General features: G+C 43.5%; 1 protein-coding gene across 1 annotated transcript; it reads left to right on the top strand.

The window, feature by feature from the left end:
• Positions 1–601: 601 nt before the first annotated feature.
• On the top strand, positions 602–18,894 carry LOC309562120 (toll-like receptor 7; the record flags this gene model as incomplete). The annotated part of the gene is made up of 2 exons (XM_082266251.1): positions 602–631; positions 15,811–18,894. The coding sequence occupies 2 exons, from the start codon at positions 602–604 to the stop codon at positions 18,892–18,894; spliced, it is 3,114 nt and encodes a 1,037-aa protein (XP_082122377.1).
• Positions 18,895–18,919: the final 25 nt, after the last annotated feature.

The following is an 18,919-nucleotide window of genomic DNA, read 5'->3' on the forward strand; positions in this document are numbered from 1 at the left end:
TGACTGCTGAAAGTAGGATCCCCTAAGTTTGCACATCATGAGTGGGGAGGCCGCGGTTTGTCATCTTTGCTCTGGGCGCTGGATGTCCTCGTCCTGGCACTGACTGATACCATTTACTTGAAGCACCTTTTGCTGTTGTGCATAAAAGTGTACCTTGATGGCTGCCAACCCAAGGGGAGGACTGGGCCAGGGGGCAGGGGTGCAATTGCCTCCCGGGCCGCTCTGATGCCCTGCAAAAAAGGCTGCACCGCTTTTGCCACAGACATGCCTAAAGGATTCCCGATGAAGAGGAGTAAAAAGTCCCTGCCACTGACATACTGAGTGCGGGATGAAGACAAGGACAGAGCGCAGTCCTCCCCCCAGTATGGATGGTGTAAACTGTGTCTGAGCAGAGGCCGGTTCCATGCCCCACTAAAGACTCTCCTCCCCCAGGCCACCTCGACCGAGCTGTCCGAGCTCCCCCAACTGCCCCCTGCTGGCCAGGTTGGGAACCTGGATTTGGCCCGTGAGTAGACAGTACCCATGGCGGAGCTTCAGCCTGGAATGGGGGTCAAGAGAAGGCCGGAAAGAGGGAGATTGGGAGGGGGGGGGTTGCTGCACCATGGGCATCTGGTTTGTACGAAAGTTGCCAGTAAGGCAGTGTTGTATTTTGGTTATGTGCTGCCCTAGGCAAGACTAAAATCTGGCACCCCCCTCCTATGTAAATTTGCCCCACTCATTCCACAAGAGGGGGGGTGAGGGAGGATGGGAGAGAGAGAGAGAGGGGGTGGGTGGGTGAGAGAGAGAGGGGGGAGGGTGAGGGAGGGAGCGAGAGGGGTGGGTGGGTGAGGGAGAGAGAGAGGGGGGGATGAGAGAGAGAGAGGGGGGGTGAGAGAGAGAGGGGGGGTAAGAGAGGGGGAGAGAGAGAGGGGGGGGTGAGAGAGGGGGAGAGGGGGGATGAGAGAGAGGGGGGATGAGAGAGAGGGGGCATGAGAGAGAGGGGGTGAGAGAGAGAGGGGGGATGAGAGAGAGGGGGCATGAGAGAGAGGGGGGTGAGACAGGATGAGAGAGAGGGGGGGGGGTAGAGAGAGAGAAAGAGGGGGTGAGTGTGAGAGAGAGAGAGAGAGAGAGGGGGGGGTGAAAGAGGCAGCTTTAGAAACCAGTGGCCAATAGAGTCTCAGGTGGAGGGGGGGGGCGGCTTTTTTGCTGCTCCCCTGAAAAGTGCTGCCCTAGGCCTGGGCCTTGTCGGCCTAGGCCAAAATACAGTATTGCAGTCAGCCCCTGGCCAACTCTGCGTTCCTTCCCATAATCCCCTACTACTGGAGCCACGCGAAAAAATTTTAGAGACCACCAGATCGTGTGTAAAGGGGGCAAATAATTCAAGGTGCTGGGTGGGGGGTAAAACGAATTGACTCCTGATTAACAATCTTGTGTCTTCCTCAAGTGGTTGCGATAAACAGAGCGGCAGGTATATTTCCTCACTATTTGGGTTGTGGTCCCTGTAGGGGGGACAGTTTGACGGTAATGGTGAGTACTCAGGGTTCTCAGTCATGCAGGATGAGGGGTTCTGGGGTAGTCCAAGCAGAGAGTAGAGGACTGATTTTCAGTACTCTCTGGATTTCTAAATCCTTATTAGGTACCCGTAATTTCAGAGGCTTAAAGAGCTTTGGGTGGGAAGAACCCCCAACCCTGATTATTAGAATTTTGGTTCTGAAGGGGTTAAGCAACAGGCAACAAGAGTCCCTAAAGAGGAAGAGGAAACATTTGTCACCTGGCTGTGAGAGAGAGAGCTGGACACACCTGAGCAGGGTGAACCAAGTTTGGGATTGAAGCCACGGTCGCTCAGCTGTGGGAACCTCTTCTTTAGGACCCCTGAAGTGGACGGGAAGCCTCGAAACCCCATTGTGGGACCAGTACAGCGGCGGTGAGCCATTACCTTGCTTTCCATTTAAAGAGATGGACTATTTCGTGTTCATTAGCTGAAAAGATAAGTTCACCTTTGATAGATGTTACATAGAGATGGGCTTGGGCGTGTTTGGGATCCCACCTGCCGGTCCCGCCAGGAAGCCGACATTGCACACGGCTAATCACAGGCATTGAGGTATTTCCCGATCTGTGCAGCTGCAGACCAGGACATGTCACACTGCCTGTGATTAGCCGTGTCCAGTGTCGGCTTCCTAGTGGTATCGGGCAGGTGGGACCCCGAACACGCCCGAGCCCATTCCTAATATTACACCTATATTTAGGATGTAACATGTTACCAAAGAGCACTTGAGCGCTCTCGTAGTTCATTTATTTTTCCTGCAGTTCAGCACCTGGCAGCCCATATGGGAGGCGCAGCCAGACAGCTGTATTGAGAGTCTGCAGGAGCCTGGCATCGTGATCTGCTGATCGCAGCTGCAATGCTCTGCAGGCACCAGAAAATAAATAAATAAATAAATGCACTTTTTTTTTTACCTGCAAAAATATGTGCATTTATTTTATTTTTTTTTACTACCTCTGAACTGGAAGGTTTTACCTCCTTAATCACTTTACCACAGGAGGATTTTCCTGGCCGTCCAGGCCACTTTTTGCGATTCGGCACTGTGCAACTTTAACTGCCAATTGCACGGTCATGCAACGCCGTACCCAAACGAAATTTACGTCCTTTTTTTTTTTCCACAAACAGAGTTTTCTTTTGGTGGTATTTGATCACTTCTGCGCTTTTCATTTTTTGCGGTATTAATAAAAAAATAGCAAAAATTTTGAAAAAATAACAATATTTTTCTACTTTGACAGTTAAAAAATATCCAATATATTAAATTTTTGTCATATATTTAGGCCAAAATGTATTTGGCTACGTGCCTTTGACAAAAAAATTCTCAATGAGCTTATTTTTAACCGCTTTAAGACCGGAAGATTTTACCCAATTCCTGACCAGGCCATATTTTGCGATTCGGCGCTGCGTTACTTTAATGGACAATTGCGCAGTCGTGCGACGCTGTACCTAAACGAATTTGACGTCCTTTTTTTCCCACAAACAGAGCTTTCTTTTGGTGGTATTTGATCACCTCTGCGCTTTTCATTTTTTGCGGTATTAATAAAAAAATAGCAAAAATTTTGAAAAAATAACAATATTTTTCTACTTTGACAGTTAAAAAATATCCAATATATTCAATTTTTGTCATATATTTAGGCCAAAATGTATTTGGCTACGTGTCTTTGACAAAAAAATTCTCAATGAGCTTATTTTTAAACGCTTTAAGACCGGAAGATTTTACCATATTCCTGACCAGGCCATATTTTGCGATTCGGCGCTGCGTGACTTTAACAGACAATTGCGCGGTCGTGCGACGCTGTACCTAAACGAATTTGATGTCCTTTTTTTCCCACAAACAGAGCTTTCTTTTGGTGGTATTTGATCACCTGTGCGATTTTTTGATGCGCTATAAACAAAAAAAGAGAGACAATTTTGCAAAAATAACAATATTTTTCACATTTTTTATATGAAATTCCCCCAAAAAAATGTAAAAATCAAAATGTTTTAACATTTTAGGCCAATTTGTTTTATGCTACATATTTTTGGTAAAAAAATCGCAAAAAGCATATTTTGATTGGTTTGCGCAAAAGTTATTGCGTTTACTAACTAAGGGAAAGATTTTTGTCATTTTATTTTTTAACGAGTAATGGCGGCGATCTGCGATTTTTTTTTTGCGGGACTGCGACATTGCGGCAGACAGATCGGACCCTTGACTGACATTTTTGACAATTTTGGGGTTACCAGTGACATTACTACAGTAATCAGTGCTATAGATATGCACTGTTACTGTAAAATGATACTGGTAGTGAAGGGGTTAACCTTATTTGAGAGGGAGGGGTTATGTGTGTCCCTAGGGGCGTGATTCTTACTGTGATTGGCTGTGGCTTGAGGTTTAGGAACAGTGATCAACGGTCCTACATAGTAGAACCGTATGATCACTGTTCTTACACAGGGGAGAATGACAGGCGGCTTGTTTACATCAGCCGCCTGCCTTTCTCCAGCTGTCACGGACGATCGCGAGTGCCCGGCGGACCCGCACACGCGCAGGGGGGTCCATGACCGAGCGGGAGCGCGCCTCCGGCGGCGCACGCTCGCTCCCCAGAGCCTCACAGGCTAGCGACGTACCCATACGTCACTTTGCCTGTGAGGGGCTGACCGCCGCAGTATATGTACTTGCGGCTGTCGGCAAGTGGTTAATGACCAGGCCATTTTTTGCGATCCGGCACTGCGTTACTTTAACTGACAAATGCAAAGTCATGCAACACTGTACCCAAATAAAATTGATGTCCTCTTTTCTCATACATAGAGCTTTATTTTGGTGGTATTTAATCACCTCTGCGGTTTTTATTTGTTGCGCTATAAACAAAATAAAGAAAGATAATTTTGAGGAAAAAAAAATCTATTTGTTACATTTAGCTTCAAACCGTATCTAATAAAAAAATGTAAAAAAATCGAATTTCTTCATCAATATACTGACGGTGTCACAATAGTCTCTGTAAAAAAGTACCGACGTCCTGATTAATTAAATTGAAAAAGGAATAGAGGCAATTGGACTTTAGTTGACTTGAACTGAGTTGTATGGTACCACTAAAGTCCAATTGCCTCTGTTCCTTTTTTCGATTTAAGACAATATGTATTCTGCTACATCTTTTTGGTAAAAAAAAAATCCTAATAAGCGTCTATTAATTGGTTTGCGCAAAGTTATAGTGTCTACAAACGATGTTCTATTTTTATGGATTATTTATTTTTTACTAGTAATTGTGGTGATCAGTGACTGATAGTGGGACTGCGACATTGCGGCGGACAAATCAGACACCTAACTGACACTTTTTTAGGGACCAGTGACATTATTACTGTCCTTTTTTTCCCAAAAATAGAGCTTTCTTTTGGTGGTATTTGATCACCTCTGTGTTTTTTATTTTTTGCGCTATAAATAAAAAAAGAGCGACAATTTTGTAAAAAAAAAAAAAAAAAAAAGAAAACACTGTATTTTTTTACTTTCTGCTATAAAACATATCCAAGAAAATAATGTAAAAATCGAATTTCCTCTTAAATTTGGGCCAATATACAGTCTGTTACATGTTTTTGTTAAAAAAAAAAAAAAAAAATCCCAATAGGTGTATATTGATTGGTTTGCACTAAAGTTATTGCGTCTACAAACTAGGGGATATTTTTATGGAATTTTTATTTCTTTTTTTTACTAGTAATGGAGGCGATCTGCGATTTTTAGCAGGACTGTGACATTGCAGTGGTCAAATCGGACATCTAACTGACACTTTTGACACTTTTGGAGTAATCCAATACTTTTGACACTTTTTGGGGACCAGTGACACAAATACAGTAATCAGTGTTAAAAAATGCACTGGCAGGGAAGGGGCGATCAAAGGGTTAAGTGTGTCCCTAGGTGGTGCTTTCTAAATGTGGGGGGTTGCACTGATTAGGGAAAGACAGAGATCTGGGTTCCTGCTTAGCAGGAACACAAGAGCTCCATCTTGCCCCTTGCAGAACGGCAATCTTCTTTGTTTACGTAGGCAGATTGCCGTTCTGCCTCTCCCGGGGATGATTGCAGGAGGCCGGCGGACATCGTTGATTGACATCTCCGCTAGCCAAAAAATGTCGCAATCACGCCTCTGGCAGCGCGATGGCGCCATCTAGTGGCTGTTGAAGGAAACGATGTACAGGTATATCGTTTTGTGCAATAGCGCCACTTTGCCACAGTGTATACACAGCGGCTGCTCGGCAAGTGGTTAAAGGCGAACTTAGCCTTGAAGTAAGCTATATTGTTTTCTGGACTGTTTGCCTATCTTGGAGAATCCATAAAAACTATGTTACAAGCAGTTTGCTGGTGATCTTAGGCCCCTATATATATATATATATATATATATATATATATATATATATAACTGTGTGTATGTACTGTGTAGTACTACTCCCTTGGTGTCCATCGGCTGGATGGAGTCCCGATCTAAGCCGGAAGCGGCTTCGATCAGGTCTCCGATGACGTAACCCGGAGGAGGCGTCCATGACGTCACATCCGGGTTACCCGGCTGCTAAAGGTGCCGGATTTAAAAAGTGAATGTATTCAAAAATGCCGTTTTCGCCGTTTTGTATACATGGAAGTGCAGTGGAGGGGTTTGGGTGTCTTTTAGACCCTTGATCCCTCCATAAAGAGTACCTGTCACTGCCTATTGCTGCCACAAGGGATGTTTACATTGCTTGTGTCAGCAATAAAAGTGATCAGATTTTTTTTTTTTTTAAATCTGTGCTAAAACTAAAAAAATAAAATAAAATAAATAGGAAAAAAAATTAAAAATTTTTAGCCGCCCCCGTCCCTGTGAGCTTGCGCATGAAAGAGACCGTATCCTGGAGTCGCGCCCGCAAATGAAATCGCTGTTCAAACCACACATGTAAGGTATCGCTGCGATCCCCAGAGCGAGAGCAATAATTCAAAAAAAAAAGAGCTACACTCTAACTCTAAACTGGTAACCGTTAAAAAAAATTTAAAGCGTCGCCTATGGAGATCTTTATTGACTGCAGTTTGTCACCATTCCGCGGGTGTGCGCGATTTTAAACCGTAACATGTTGGGTATCTATTTACTCGGCGTGACATCATCTTTCACAATATACAAAAAGAATGGGCTAACTCCGCCACAAAAGCCAGTGTGTCACTGGCTGGGTTTCTTCCACTGTCCAACAGGCTCCCCTATTGGATACAGTGGGGACACTCCCTCACACCAAGTGACTCACACATGGACACTCTCCTGATAAGCAGATGGAGCATAACAATGCTTTTATTCCAGCACCTATCTAGGAGGGTGCTACATAAAAATAAATATAAAATTGCAGATTTTTTATTTTTTTTTTGCCTTCCTGGAGTTCAGTTTTATGCGATAATCTATAACAACCAAATTTCTCTCATCTTCGGTTAGAACTGTGACACCGTATATGTTTCCACTCTTTGCTTTATTTAGCCAATTACGAGGAGCCGATGAAGTCAGCTGTCACTGATTGGGATTACCTGGGACACACTACAAGTGGACTGCAGAACTGAAAGGAGAACATCAAGGTGAGGAACCGATAATTCCATCCCTGACCCACCCTCCATCGTGACCGCAGCTGATGTGGAAAGAATGGTGAGTGCTCCTCTCAGCTTCACTTAGTATCAGCAATGTAACAATGTGTGCTATAATACCTCCTCTACCTGCATAGCTTGTATGTAGCCATTGCACATCATGGAATTCCTGCATGGCTTCATGCAGTTCTGCTGATGGTTGTTCTGTCCGCAGATCAGGACTGTGCTGATGTGTTTACCTGGGAGGTCTGACCGCCATGCTCATCGTACAATCATAAAAAACAGCAACAGTCTAATACAGGGGTGTCAAATTCAATTTAATCAAGGGCCACATTAGCATTATAGATGTCCTCAAAGGGCCAGTTGTATCTGTAAGACTTTGTATGCAGAGTTCAGAAGTGCACAATGTAGAGAGTGCAGAGTTCAGAAGTGCACTATGTACAGAGTGCAGAGTTCAGAAGTGCACTATGTACAGAGTGCAGAGTTCAGAAGTGCACTATGTACAGAGTGCAGAGTTCAGGATTGCACTATGTACAAAGTGCAGAGTTCAGGATTGCACTATGTACAAAGTGCAGAGTTCAGGATTGCACTATGTACAGAGTGCAGAGTTCAGAAGTGCACTATGTACAGAGTGCAGAGTTCAGGAGTGCACTATTTACAGAGTGCAGAGTTCAGAAGTGCACTATTTACAGAGTGCAGAGTTCAGGAGTGCACTATTTACAGAGTGCAGAGTTCAGGAGTGCACTATTTACAGAGTGCAGATTTCAGGAGTGCGCTATTTACAGAGTGCAGAGTTCAGGAGTGCACTATGTACAGGGTGCAGAGTTCAGAAGTGCACTATGTATAGAGTGCAGAGTTCAGGAGTGCACTATGTACAGAGTGCAGAGTTCAGGAGTGCACTATTTACAGAGTGCAGAGTTCAGAAGTGCACTATTTACAGAGTGCAGAGTTCAGGAGTGCACTATTTACAGAGTGCAGAGTTCAGGAGTGCACTATTTACAGAGTGCAGATTTCAGGAGTGCGCTATTTACAGAGTGCAGAGTTCAGGAGTGCATTACTTACAGAGTGCAGAGTTCAGGAGTGCACTATGTACAGAGTGCAGAGTTCAGGAGTGCACTATTTACAGAGTGCAGATTTCAGGAGTGCGCTATTTACAGAGTGCAGAGTTCAGGAGTGCACTATGTACAGGGTGCAGAGTTCAGAAGTGCACTATGTATAGAGTGCAGAGTTCAGGAGTGCACTATGTACAGAGTGCAGAGTTCAGGAGTGCACTATTTACAGAGTGCAGAGTTCAGAAGTGCACTATTTACAGAGTGCAGAGTTCAGGAGTGCACTATTTACAGAGTGCAGAGTTCAGGAGTGCACTATTTACAGAGTGCAGATTTCAGGAGTGCGCTATTTACAGAGTGCAGAGTTCAGGAGTGCATTACTTACAGAGTGCAGAGTTCAGGAGTGCACTATGTACAGAGTGCAGAGTTCAGGAGTGCACTATTTACAGAGTGCAGATTTCAGGAGTGCGCTATTTACAGAGTGCAGAGTTCAGGAGTGCACTATGTACAGGGTGCAGAGTTCAGAAGTGCACTATGTATAGAGTGCAGAGTTCAGGAGTGCACTATGTACAGAGTGCAGAGTTCAGGAGTGCACTATTTACAGAGTGCAGAGTTCAGAAGTGCACTATTTACAGAGTGCAGAGTTCAGGAGTGCACTATTTACAGAGTGCAGAGTTCAGGAGTGCACTATTTACAGAGTGCAGAGTTCAGGAGTGCACTATGTACAGAGTGAAGAGTTAAGGAGTGTACTGTGTGCAGAGTAAAGAAGTGTACTGTGTACAGAGTGCACAGTTAAGGGGTGTACTGTTTGCAGAGCTGAGGAGTGCACAATGTACAGTGTGCAGGGTTGAGGAGTGAGCTACGTGTAGGGTTTAGGTGTTCAGAATTCAGGTCTCTTTCACAGGCTGTACACATCTCATTTCCACCCCTCCTCCTAGGTTCTGACCTCTGCACCACTTCCCCCCATCCCCCACCTCTGCACGCATCTCTGTCTACAGCCCTTATCTCTCCCCACACCCCCAAAAGCTTCCTCGCATCTCGCCCACCCAGCCTGGCTCCACCACCTCCCGGGAGTGTACGTGGCTCCGCCTCTATATCTCTCACTTGCAGGGAGACCATTGGTTGTCATCTGTCCCTGATAGCAGGAAGATCGGTAGGATGACAGCATACCTCCCAACCTGGGCAGGACTGTCCTGCTGTACAGAGGCTTTGTGCGGCATAATTCTGGTGATAAATGTTACCTTCTAGCTCAGAAGGACCTGCAGCAGTGGGAACAATTAGAACAGCCAGGGATTGGCTAACAAGCCAGCTGGGTGTGCACTATGCAGCCACTCAGACCCGCCCCCTGTGTCAAGCAACATGTGCATAGGGAAGAAGGAGAAGGAAGATATGGAAGCCAGCAACAGAAAGGTATTTTAGAAAGGTAATCATGTGGAAGATGGGGGACCTTTGGGGAAGATAAGGGCAGAGGAGAGGTATGTTTGTTGCAGAGGTTGTAGCAGCTGGGAAGAGGTGCAGTACAGAGGCAATTACGTACATTCGTTACTATTTACAGCTTGGTATGGCACTACTCCCGATTTTTAACTTTAGCCTCAATGGGAAATCTTGGTCACCTTGGTATAGCACTACTCCCGATTTTTAACATTGGCCTCAATGGAGAAACTTGGTCAACTTGGTATGGCACTGCTCCCTGTCTAACATTTGCATCTATGGGAAATCTTGGTCAGCTTAGTAAGGCACTACTCCCTATCTAGCACTCTCCTGAACCCTGTGCATATTGCACTCCAGAACCCTGCATTCTGTATCTAGCATTCTCCTGAACGTATTCCTGACCCCTTCACTCTGTACGGGGATGGGGTTGTGAATTTGTGGAGGGATTTGGGGGATTGCGCTATGAGGGGTGATTGGGAGGGATTTCTGTTAGGAGGAGGGATTGGGGGAGGGGGTGATAATATAATTTTGATATTTTCGGTGGAGGGAGGGAGGGGGGGCCCTGTCAGGTAGGTTGTATGGGGCCCCAGGATTTCTAGCGGCAGCCCTGTGGGCAAAACCAAGGAGCCGTCAGAGGATGTCAGGGACAAGATAGACCTGCACAAGGCTGGAATGGGCTACAAGACCATCAGCAAGAATCTTGGTGAGAGGGTGACAACCGTTGGAACGATTATTTGCAAACTGAAAAAATACAAAATAACCGTCAATCGCCCTCGGTCTGGAGCTCAATGCAACATTTCGCCTCATGGGGTAAGGATGATCATGAGAAAAGTGAAGGATCGGCCCAGAACTACACGGGAGGAACTTGTGAATGATCTCAGGGCCTTTGGGACCACAGTCACCAAACAGACCATTGGTAACACAATACACCGCCATGGAATGAAATCCTTCAGTGCTCACAAGGTCCCCCTCCTTAAGAAGGCACATGTACAGGCCCATCTGAAGTTTGCCAATGAACATCTAAATGATTCAAAGAAGGATTGGTGAAAGAGCTGTGGTCAGATGAGACCAAAATTGAGCTCTTTGGCATTAATTTGACTCACCGTGTTTGGAAGAAAAAAAAATACTGACTATGACCCTAAGAACACCATCCCTACAGCCAAGCACGGAGGTGGAAACATGATGCTGTGGGGGCTGTTTCTCTACTAAAGGTACAGGCCAACTTTGCCGCATTGAGGGGCCAATGGACAGGGCCATGTATTGTAAAATCTTGGATGAGAACCTTCTTTCCTCAACCAGAACACTGATGATGGGTCGTAGATGGGACTTCCCAATAACCCAAGGCAACAAAGGAGTGGCTCAAGAAAAAAGCACATCAAGGTCATGGGTATCCACTGTGTGTTTACAAGATCATTCAGTGGTTCAATGTAGTATATATACAGTGAGGAAAATAATTATTTTATCCCTTGAAGATTTTGTAAGTTTGCCCACTTACAAAGAAATGAAGGGTCTATAATTGTTATCATAGGTGTATTTTAAATGGTAGAGACAGAATATCAACCAAAAATCCAGAAAAACAAACATGATACAAATGTTATAAATTGGGTTGCAGTTCATTGAGTAAAATAAGTATTTTATTCGCTTCCAACCAACAATAATTCAACAATAAAGCAAACTTGCCCACCCTTCCATATCTCCATGCTTTAATTTGTTGAGAAATCACATTAAAGAACACCCCCTAGCATTTTTGGCCATAGCCATCTTGAGTAAGGGCTGATGATTGATGTACATTTACTTCCTTATCCACTTAAGCCCCGGAAGATTTTACCCCCTTCCTGACCAGGGCCCATTTTGCGATTCGGCACTGCGTGGCTTTAATGGACAATTGCGCGGTCGTGCGACACTGTACCTAAACGAATTTGACGTCCTTTTTTTCCAACAAATAGAGCTTTCTTTTGGTGGTATTTGATCACCTGTGCGATTCTTTGATCATGCGCTGTAAACAAAAAAAGAGCGTCAATTTTGCAAAAATAACAATATTTTTCACATTTTTTTATAAGAAATTACCAAAAAAAAAATGTAAAAATCAAAATGTTTTAACATTTTCGGTCAATTTGTTTTATGCTACATATGTTTGGTAAAAAAAATCGCAAAAAGCGTATTTTGATTGGTTTTTCGCAAAAGTTATTGCGTTTACTAACAAAGGGAAAGATTTTTGTTGTTTTTTTTTTTAACGAGTAATGGCGGCGATCTGCAATTTTTTTGCGGTACTGCGACATTGCGGCGGACAGATCGGACCCTTGACTGACATTTTTGACACTTTTGGGGTTACCAGTGACATTACTGCAGTAATCAGTGCTATACATATGCACTGTTACTGTAAAAATGACACTGGCAGTGAAGGAGTTAACTGTATTGGAGAGGGAGGGGTTAAGTGTGTCCCTAGGGGCGTGTTTCTAACTGTGATTGGCTGTGGCTACTAGTGTAAGAACAGAGATCAACGGTCCTACATAGTAGAACCGTCTGATCTCCATTCTTACACAGGGATGACAGGTGGCTTTGTTTACATTAGCCGCCTGCCTTTCTTCCGGTGTAACGGAAGATTGCGAGTGCCCGGCGGACATCGGGTCCACCAGGCACACGCGTGGGGGGGTCCGTGACCGCGCGGGAGTGGGATCGCACCTCTGGCGGCGCACGCTCGTTACCTAGAGCCTCACAGGCTAGCGACGTAGCCCTACGTCGCTTTGCCTGTGAGGGGATGACCGCCACAGTAAATAGTCGTGCGGCGGTCGGCAAGCGGTTAAAGCCACTCACCCTTAGCTCAGGCATGCAAACAGCCTTCTCCTCTACTGAAGACTCCTGGGATGTATGACATAATTTGCCTAGGCATGGAAACCAAGAAGTAACTAAAGAAATGTAAAAAAAAAAGTTTAAAACAAGCAAATATTCTTATTATACAGGATTCATATAGCGCCAACAGTTTGATATACTTTCCTATCCATTTACTAATGCTAGCTTTAAGATTAAAAATAGTCAATGTCGATTGAGAGAGTGAAGTTCCACTTTAAGGTTTTTCACCTTAACGCATAGAATGAAAAACCTTCTGTGCTGCAGCTCCCCCCATAGCCCCCCTTTTCCTATCCTGATTCCGATCCGAGACAGCGATGTGCACAAGTGCAGTGGCTCCAGACACTGTCGCTCTCCTGATCGGACAGATTAGGCCATTGGCTCCCGCCACTCTCAATAAAAAGCTGTGACATAGGAGTGGGGGGCGGGGCCGAGTCCCGATGTCTATGACAATGGAAGCAGCAGCGGGACTCGGGATCGAGCCCGCACGGGTGCCCCTATGGAAGGCGGCTTTCCGTGGGGGCACCTGATGAAAAGGAGGGGCCTGGAGCACTGACAGGGGACCCCAGAAGAGGACCAGGGCTGCTCTGTGCAAAAGGTACCTGAAAAAAATTATAAAGATGTTTGATATTTAAAAAAATAAAAAATTAACGTTTACAATCGCTTTAATTAGCTCCTATGGAGTGGGAGAATCTCCCAGCCTTTCTTGCCAATTGGATGAAAGGATCCAGAAAGCTCTTAAGTTGTTTAAAAAAGCCACTGGGAGCCCAAAAAGTACCAATATAGTGTAGTGTTTTATTAACTTTGAGTAAAAGCAGATACAATGCTGCAGCAAATAAAAACCAAATTGGCCAGACTTACAGTAATGGCCACCGCTCCTAGCACAAGGACGGGGTGGCAATGACGTCAGCGCGTAGTCTTCCTTTGACACATTTTGTGATCACACGTTATCATGATATAAATAGGCCGATCCCTTGAGGATTGTTAACTGTTATTTATGGTGATGATTGGGGTTTGCATTCATTATAATTCAAGAAGGCCACAATTGAGGTCCCCTTATAGTAAGTGAGCAACCCGCGGTTCCAAGGCATAAGCATGGACCCTGAAGTATAGCTGTTAGTTTCTCATTGAGTAACATCCATTGTATCCAAGATTTAACCTCATTTATGAATAGATTTTCTGATAGCCATGCCTTTTCTATTGTCTGTTTCGGGGCTGCCAGGACATGGTCATGAGTGTAAATTGGTGTTTGGTAATGCCAGTAGGCTTCTGGTTTGGGAGGGCTTAATATGAGTTCATAGTAACTAGTGATCGACCAATATAATTATTTATTGCCGATACTGATACCGATATTTTGGTCATTGCATATCGGTATCGGCCGATATTGATCAATATTTTCATACATTAAAAAACATTTTTTTTCATATTTTTTTTCATATTTTTTTTCCCAGGTACTCTTGTGGAGGGATCTGGGGGGTCTAAAAGACCCCAAACCCCTCCTCTGCACTTAAAAGCATTCAAAACACCAAGTTTTGCTGTTTTGAATGCTGTAATTTTTTTGAATCTGGCGCCGAGTACCCGGAAGTGGTGTCATGACATCACTTCCGTGTTTTTATATGGAGACCCGATCAGAGCCGAATGCGGCTTTGATCGGGTCTTCTCTTCGGTGGCCGTGCAGGTAGGATGAGACATATGATCCCGGTGACTTATTTATGTTAAGTTATTCAAGTCTAGTTCTGAGTCTGTCTTCTGTTAACCATTAACATTACAGTCTAGGTTACTGTATCCCCCCATTTCCTTTGTGAAGACTGAGGAGATTAATTTATTTGTCCCTTATAGCCAAATTCCCTTCATCATCCTTTATGGGGCCAATGTGTTCTGGCCTCACTTTCTTACTATTTAAATACTTAAAGAATTTTTTTTACTCTCTTCCGCTATGTGCCTTTCATGTTCTATCTTAGCCGTCCTGATTGCGCTCTTATATTTCTTATTGCATTCTTTGTAATGTTGGAATGCTTCCAATGACCTTTTGTTTTTATATGCATTTTTACGTTGGAGTTTAGCCACCCAGGGTTTATTTTAGTTATTTTACCTTATTCCCTGTGAGAATGCACTGAGCAATACCTTTATTTAGTATGTTCTTAAAGAACTCCAATTTTTCCTCAGTGTTCTTTGTTCCTAGGATTCTATCCTATTTAATATTGTCTAGCAAAGTGTGCAGTTTAGGGAAGTTGGCTCTTTTGAAATTCAGTGTCTTTGTATTACCCTTGTGTTTCCTATTTCTGTGATTTATACTGAAACTAATTGACCAATAATCTCTGTTTCCCAAGCTGCCCGTATTTCTATATCCACGATCAGGTCTGTATTATTCGTAATCAGTAGGTCTAGTAATGCATTGTTTCTCGTTGGTGCATTCACCATCTGACCCATGAAATTGTCCTGCAAAACATTTAGCAAGTGGCGAGCCTTAGAAGAATACAGGGTTCCTTCTGCCTAGTCTATATCTGGAGAACTAAAATCCCCCATTATAATGACATTTCCCATCCTTATCAATCCAACTTCTCCACCTGCAGGGCTCTAATGAGGAAAGTGGCAGGGTCTGCATTTTTGTTGCAGGGGATGCCCAAAATCTGACTTGAATCTTACTGCAGACTTCTGGGAAAATCAGTGAGACAATCACACAAGCAGGAAATGAAGTTTCTGGGGAGCGTTCTGTACACCAATGTAAGGAGCATTTATCCCACGGACAACCATGCTAATGTACAACATAGTAACTATGGTCAGGGGTTCCCTGAGATCTGAAATCTTTTTTTGAAGAGTTCCTTTGTGTCGAAAAGGTTGAGATAGGCTGGAGTATCTACAGCTCATAGTACATTATTGTGATCAGTAAGCTAGGGATAAATAGAAAAATAAAGAATGTGCCATACTTAGCAGATTTGACACCCGGATAATTTCCAAACACCCTCTCACCCCTAACACTCTACAACAAAATCATTTTACAGTAATAAACATGAAATTAAACAAATTGTAAGACACAGGCAGTAAAAATGTTGGTGTCTATTTAAAATTTGACTCCTTAAATTGGTGGTTGGTTAGGCAAAACAATGGGTTCAGTTCTTTACAGACCTCCCCAGTAGCATATACTTCCCTGGCACTGCACTGGCAGAGTTGATTCATCTAACTGAAGAAAATATAATTGGTTACATGTTAATTAAATTCATATTTTTACTAGAATCTTCTAATGACCAATGTCTACCAACATGACTTTCATGTCTCTGGAATTGTCTTCATGATTGCTTACCCTGATCTGTAGGAAAATGTCATAATTTATGCTCATAATAATTTTATTAAGATTTACAATATTATCAAATAAAGTCTAATTTATTTTCTCACCTTCTATTTCCCTTTGAAAGGACAAAAGGCATCTTCCAAAATTGGCTCTACTGTTGATATTTAGGGTGTCTGCCTCACTCGCCATCATCCCAAAGTTTCTCCCATGTGATGATGAGAATAGTGGCACAGTTGTGAGATGTAGTGGACGTTCCCTCAAGGATGTGCCTCACATCACATCAGACAGAGTCACAGAATTCGACCTGTCAGTCAATAACCTGAGACATCTGACCAACAGCACTTTTGCCGGAGTGCCAAATCTTAAAAAGCTTAATATGAGTAACAACTGCCTGCCAACAAACCTGAGAATGGACGAAGAACAGTGCTGGCTGACCATTCAACCTGATGCATTAAATCATCTTAAGCTTCTAGAAGATCTGGACCTGAGCGGAAACAGTCTGACCACAGTCCCTTTGTTTCCTAAAAACATTAAATACCTAAATCTAAATCTCAACAACATTTACACACTGTCTGAGAAAGATTTTGTTGGATTCACCAAACTGACCTCTTTAAACATTGGATGGAACTGTTATGACCTGAACACGTGTGCCAGAGAGTTCAAAATTTCAGAAAATGCTCTCAGAGATATAACATCCCTGGAAATATTGCTGCTGTCCTTTAATAACATAAGTTCCTTTCCAAGAAACCTTCCTTCGTCTCTCACAGAATTATATCTAGCAGAAAACAAGATCTGGAAGATTGACAAAGAGGACCTGTGCCACTTCACCAAGCTCCAGAAACTGGATGTTCAGTGGAATTGCCAGAGGTGTGACCATGCCGCCCAGCCTTGCTTTCCCTGCCAAAACAACAGTGCCTTGCAGCTCGGGCCTGGAGCTTTTGACTGCCTCACCAACCTTTCCTACCTCAACCTCAGAGGAAACTCACTTCCCACCGTGAACAGTTCTCTGTTTGACAAGTTGACCAGGTTGACCCATTTGGATTTATCTGATAACTTGTTACATTTAGAGAAGGAGACTTTTTTTTCAAAGTTGGCAAAGGTGCAAACCTTGGACTTGGACTTCAACTATAAACCAAATCAAACATACAAGAGATTTGTTATAAACCCCAGTGCTGCTTCCATGAAGTCTCTCAATAAGGTCTACCTGAATGGGTACTTCTTTAACATTCTAGACTCCAACGGCATTCAATCTCTGCTCACACTGCCAGACCTGAAGGAAATTCACTTCAGAACAAACTTTATCCTACAGGCAAACCTGAGCATGCTTTTTCAAAATAAGAACATTCACAGAGTTGATTTGGCGGGAAATCTCATCTCTTTCCAGCAAAGCTGCGAAAAAAGAATTCATAAATTCTCAGTTTTCTCTTTTAATCGACATGAGGATAATATTCCTAGCTGGGTGGAATTCCAACATGACGCAAACATACAACATAAAGATACTAAGAAAGAAAGCCCAACCTGCTGGCAATATAATCAGTCAATTGACTTATCGTCTAATAATTTGATGGCTCTCCACTCAGATAACTTTATGGGAATGGAGGACGTTGAATGCCTGAACATTAGCTACAACTATATCAACCAACATCTAAATGGTAATCAGTTTGGGCATCTAAAGTCACTGCGCCATTTGGATCTTTCGTACAACAGATTTGACTTGTACTATTACTTGGCTTTTAGTGAACTACCAAACCTCAGGATATTAAACCTGGCTAATAATGAGTATCAGTTCATAATGCTAAAAGGTGTAAACCACGGGCTCAGGTTCCTTGAGAATCTCACCAATCTGATCGAACTGAACCTGAATAACAACATGATTGGTTTCCGCATAACAGAAGACCTTAGGAACCCTTCACTGGAGAGACTTTTTTTCAGAAATAACGAGTTAATGAATTTGTGGCAATTTGGTAAACATCAATGCTATACCCTATTTACTAATATTTCCCGTCTGAAGTTACTGGACATCAGCTACAATAAGCTAGTGGTCATCCCAGTTCAAGTTTTGGAATATTTTCCAGTGTCACTTGAGACTCTCATCATCTCTCACAATAATTTGCAGTTCTTTCACTGGGAGAAGATCACCCATCTAGTCAATCTTACCCACCTGGATCTCAGTCATAACTTCCTGAAATCTCTTTATAGCAACGTCCCCACCATCAAAAGTAAGTTTACCTACCTAAACCTGCACTCAAACAAAATAACCTCTGTAAGCAAAGAATTTTTTGAAGCGTATCTGGAGCTTGAGTACCTTTTCCTAGGTAAAAACCAGATTCAAACCATAGATGTGAACAGTTTCCCAAAGAAGCTCCTCCAAACTTTGCAACACATGGATGTGCAGGAAAATCCTTTTGACTGTACTTGTCTCACCAGTTGGTTCATCAATTTCCTGATGGAGACAAAGATCATGGTTCCCGGCCTTGCCACCAAAATGAGATGCGATTCACCAGACAGCATGAGAGGTAAGCTGCTACTCTCCATGAACCCGCATTCATGTCAGGACTTGTATGGTCAAGCTTCCTTTGTGTGTTCATCTCTTCTGGTGATTTCCTGGTTGGTGGTTACCCTAACCTTGAAGCTTTTTTCATGGGACTTGTGGTACCTGAGTCAGGTGCTTTTGGCATCCATCAGGCGTTATTCAAAGTTACATGGGCAGTCACGTGAGGAGTATGATGCCTTCGTAGTGTTTAATACAAAGGATGATGCCATAACTGACTGGATCTACCATGAGCTTCTGGTGCAGTTGGAGGATCATGAAATGGGCAGTTTAAACTTATGCCTGGAAGACCGAGATTGGCTAGCTGGAAAATCCAGCATCGAGAACCTTTATGATGCCATTTATAAAAGCAAGAGAACAGTCTTCATTCTTGATTGTAAAGGATTTAGTACTGGTATTCTTTACCATTCCTTCTTAATGTCCCATCAAAGATTGCTGGATGAGAAGAAGGATGTGGTAGTTTTGGTGATTCTCGATCATAGGATGAGAATGTCTCCATATTTACTTACCAGGAGAAGGATTTGCCCAACAACATTTATGTTTTGGCCAAGGAACCCCAAAGCACATGGCTACTTCTGGCATCGCCTTCGGATCCTCCTAAAACAAGACAGTCAACGCTACTATGACCCTCGTCTCCTAAAACAGTTAGCCCAGTAGCTCCTATTTCCAGCTTTGTCCAAGC

The sequence above is a fragment of the Pelophylax lessonae genome (assembly GCF_965119305.1).
Source record: "Pelophylax lessonae genome assembly, chromosome: 8".
NCBI classification, from domain to species: domain Eukaryota; kingdom Metazoa; phylum Chordata; class Amphibia; order Anura; family Ranidae; genus Pelophylax; species Pelophylax lessonae.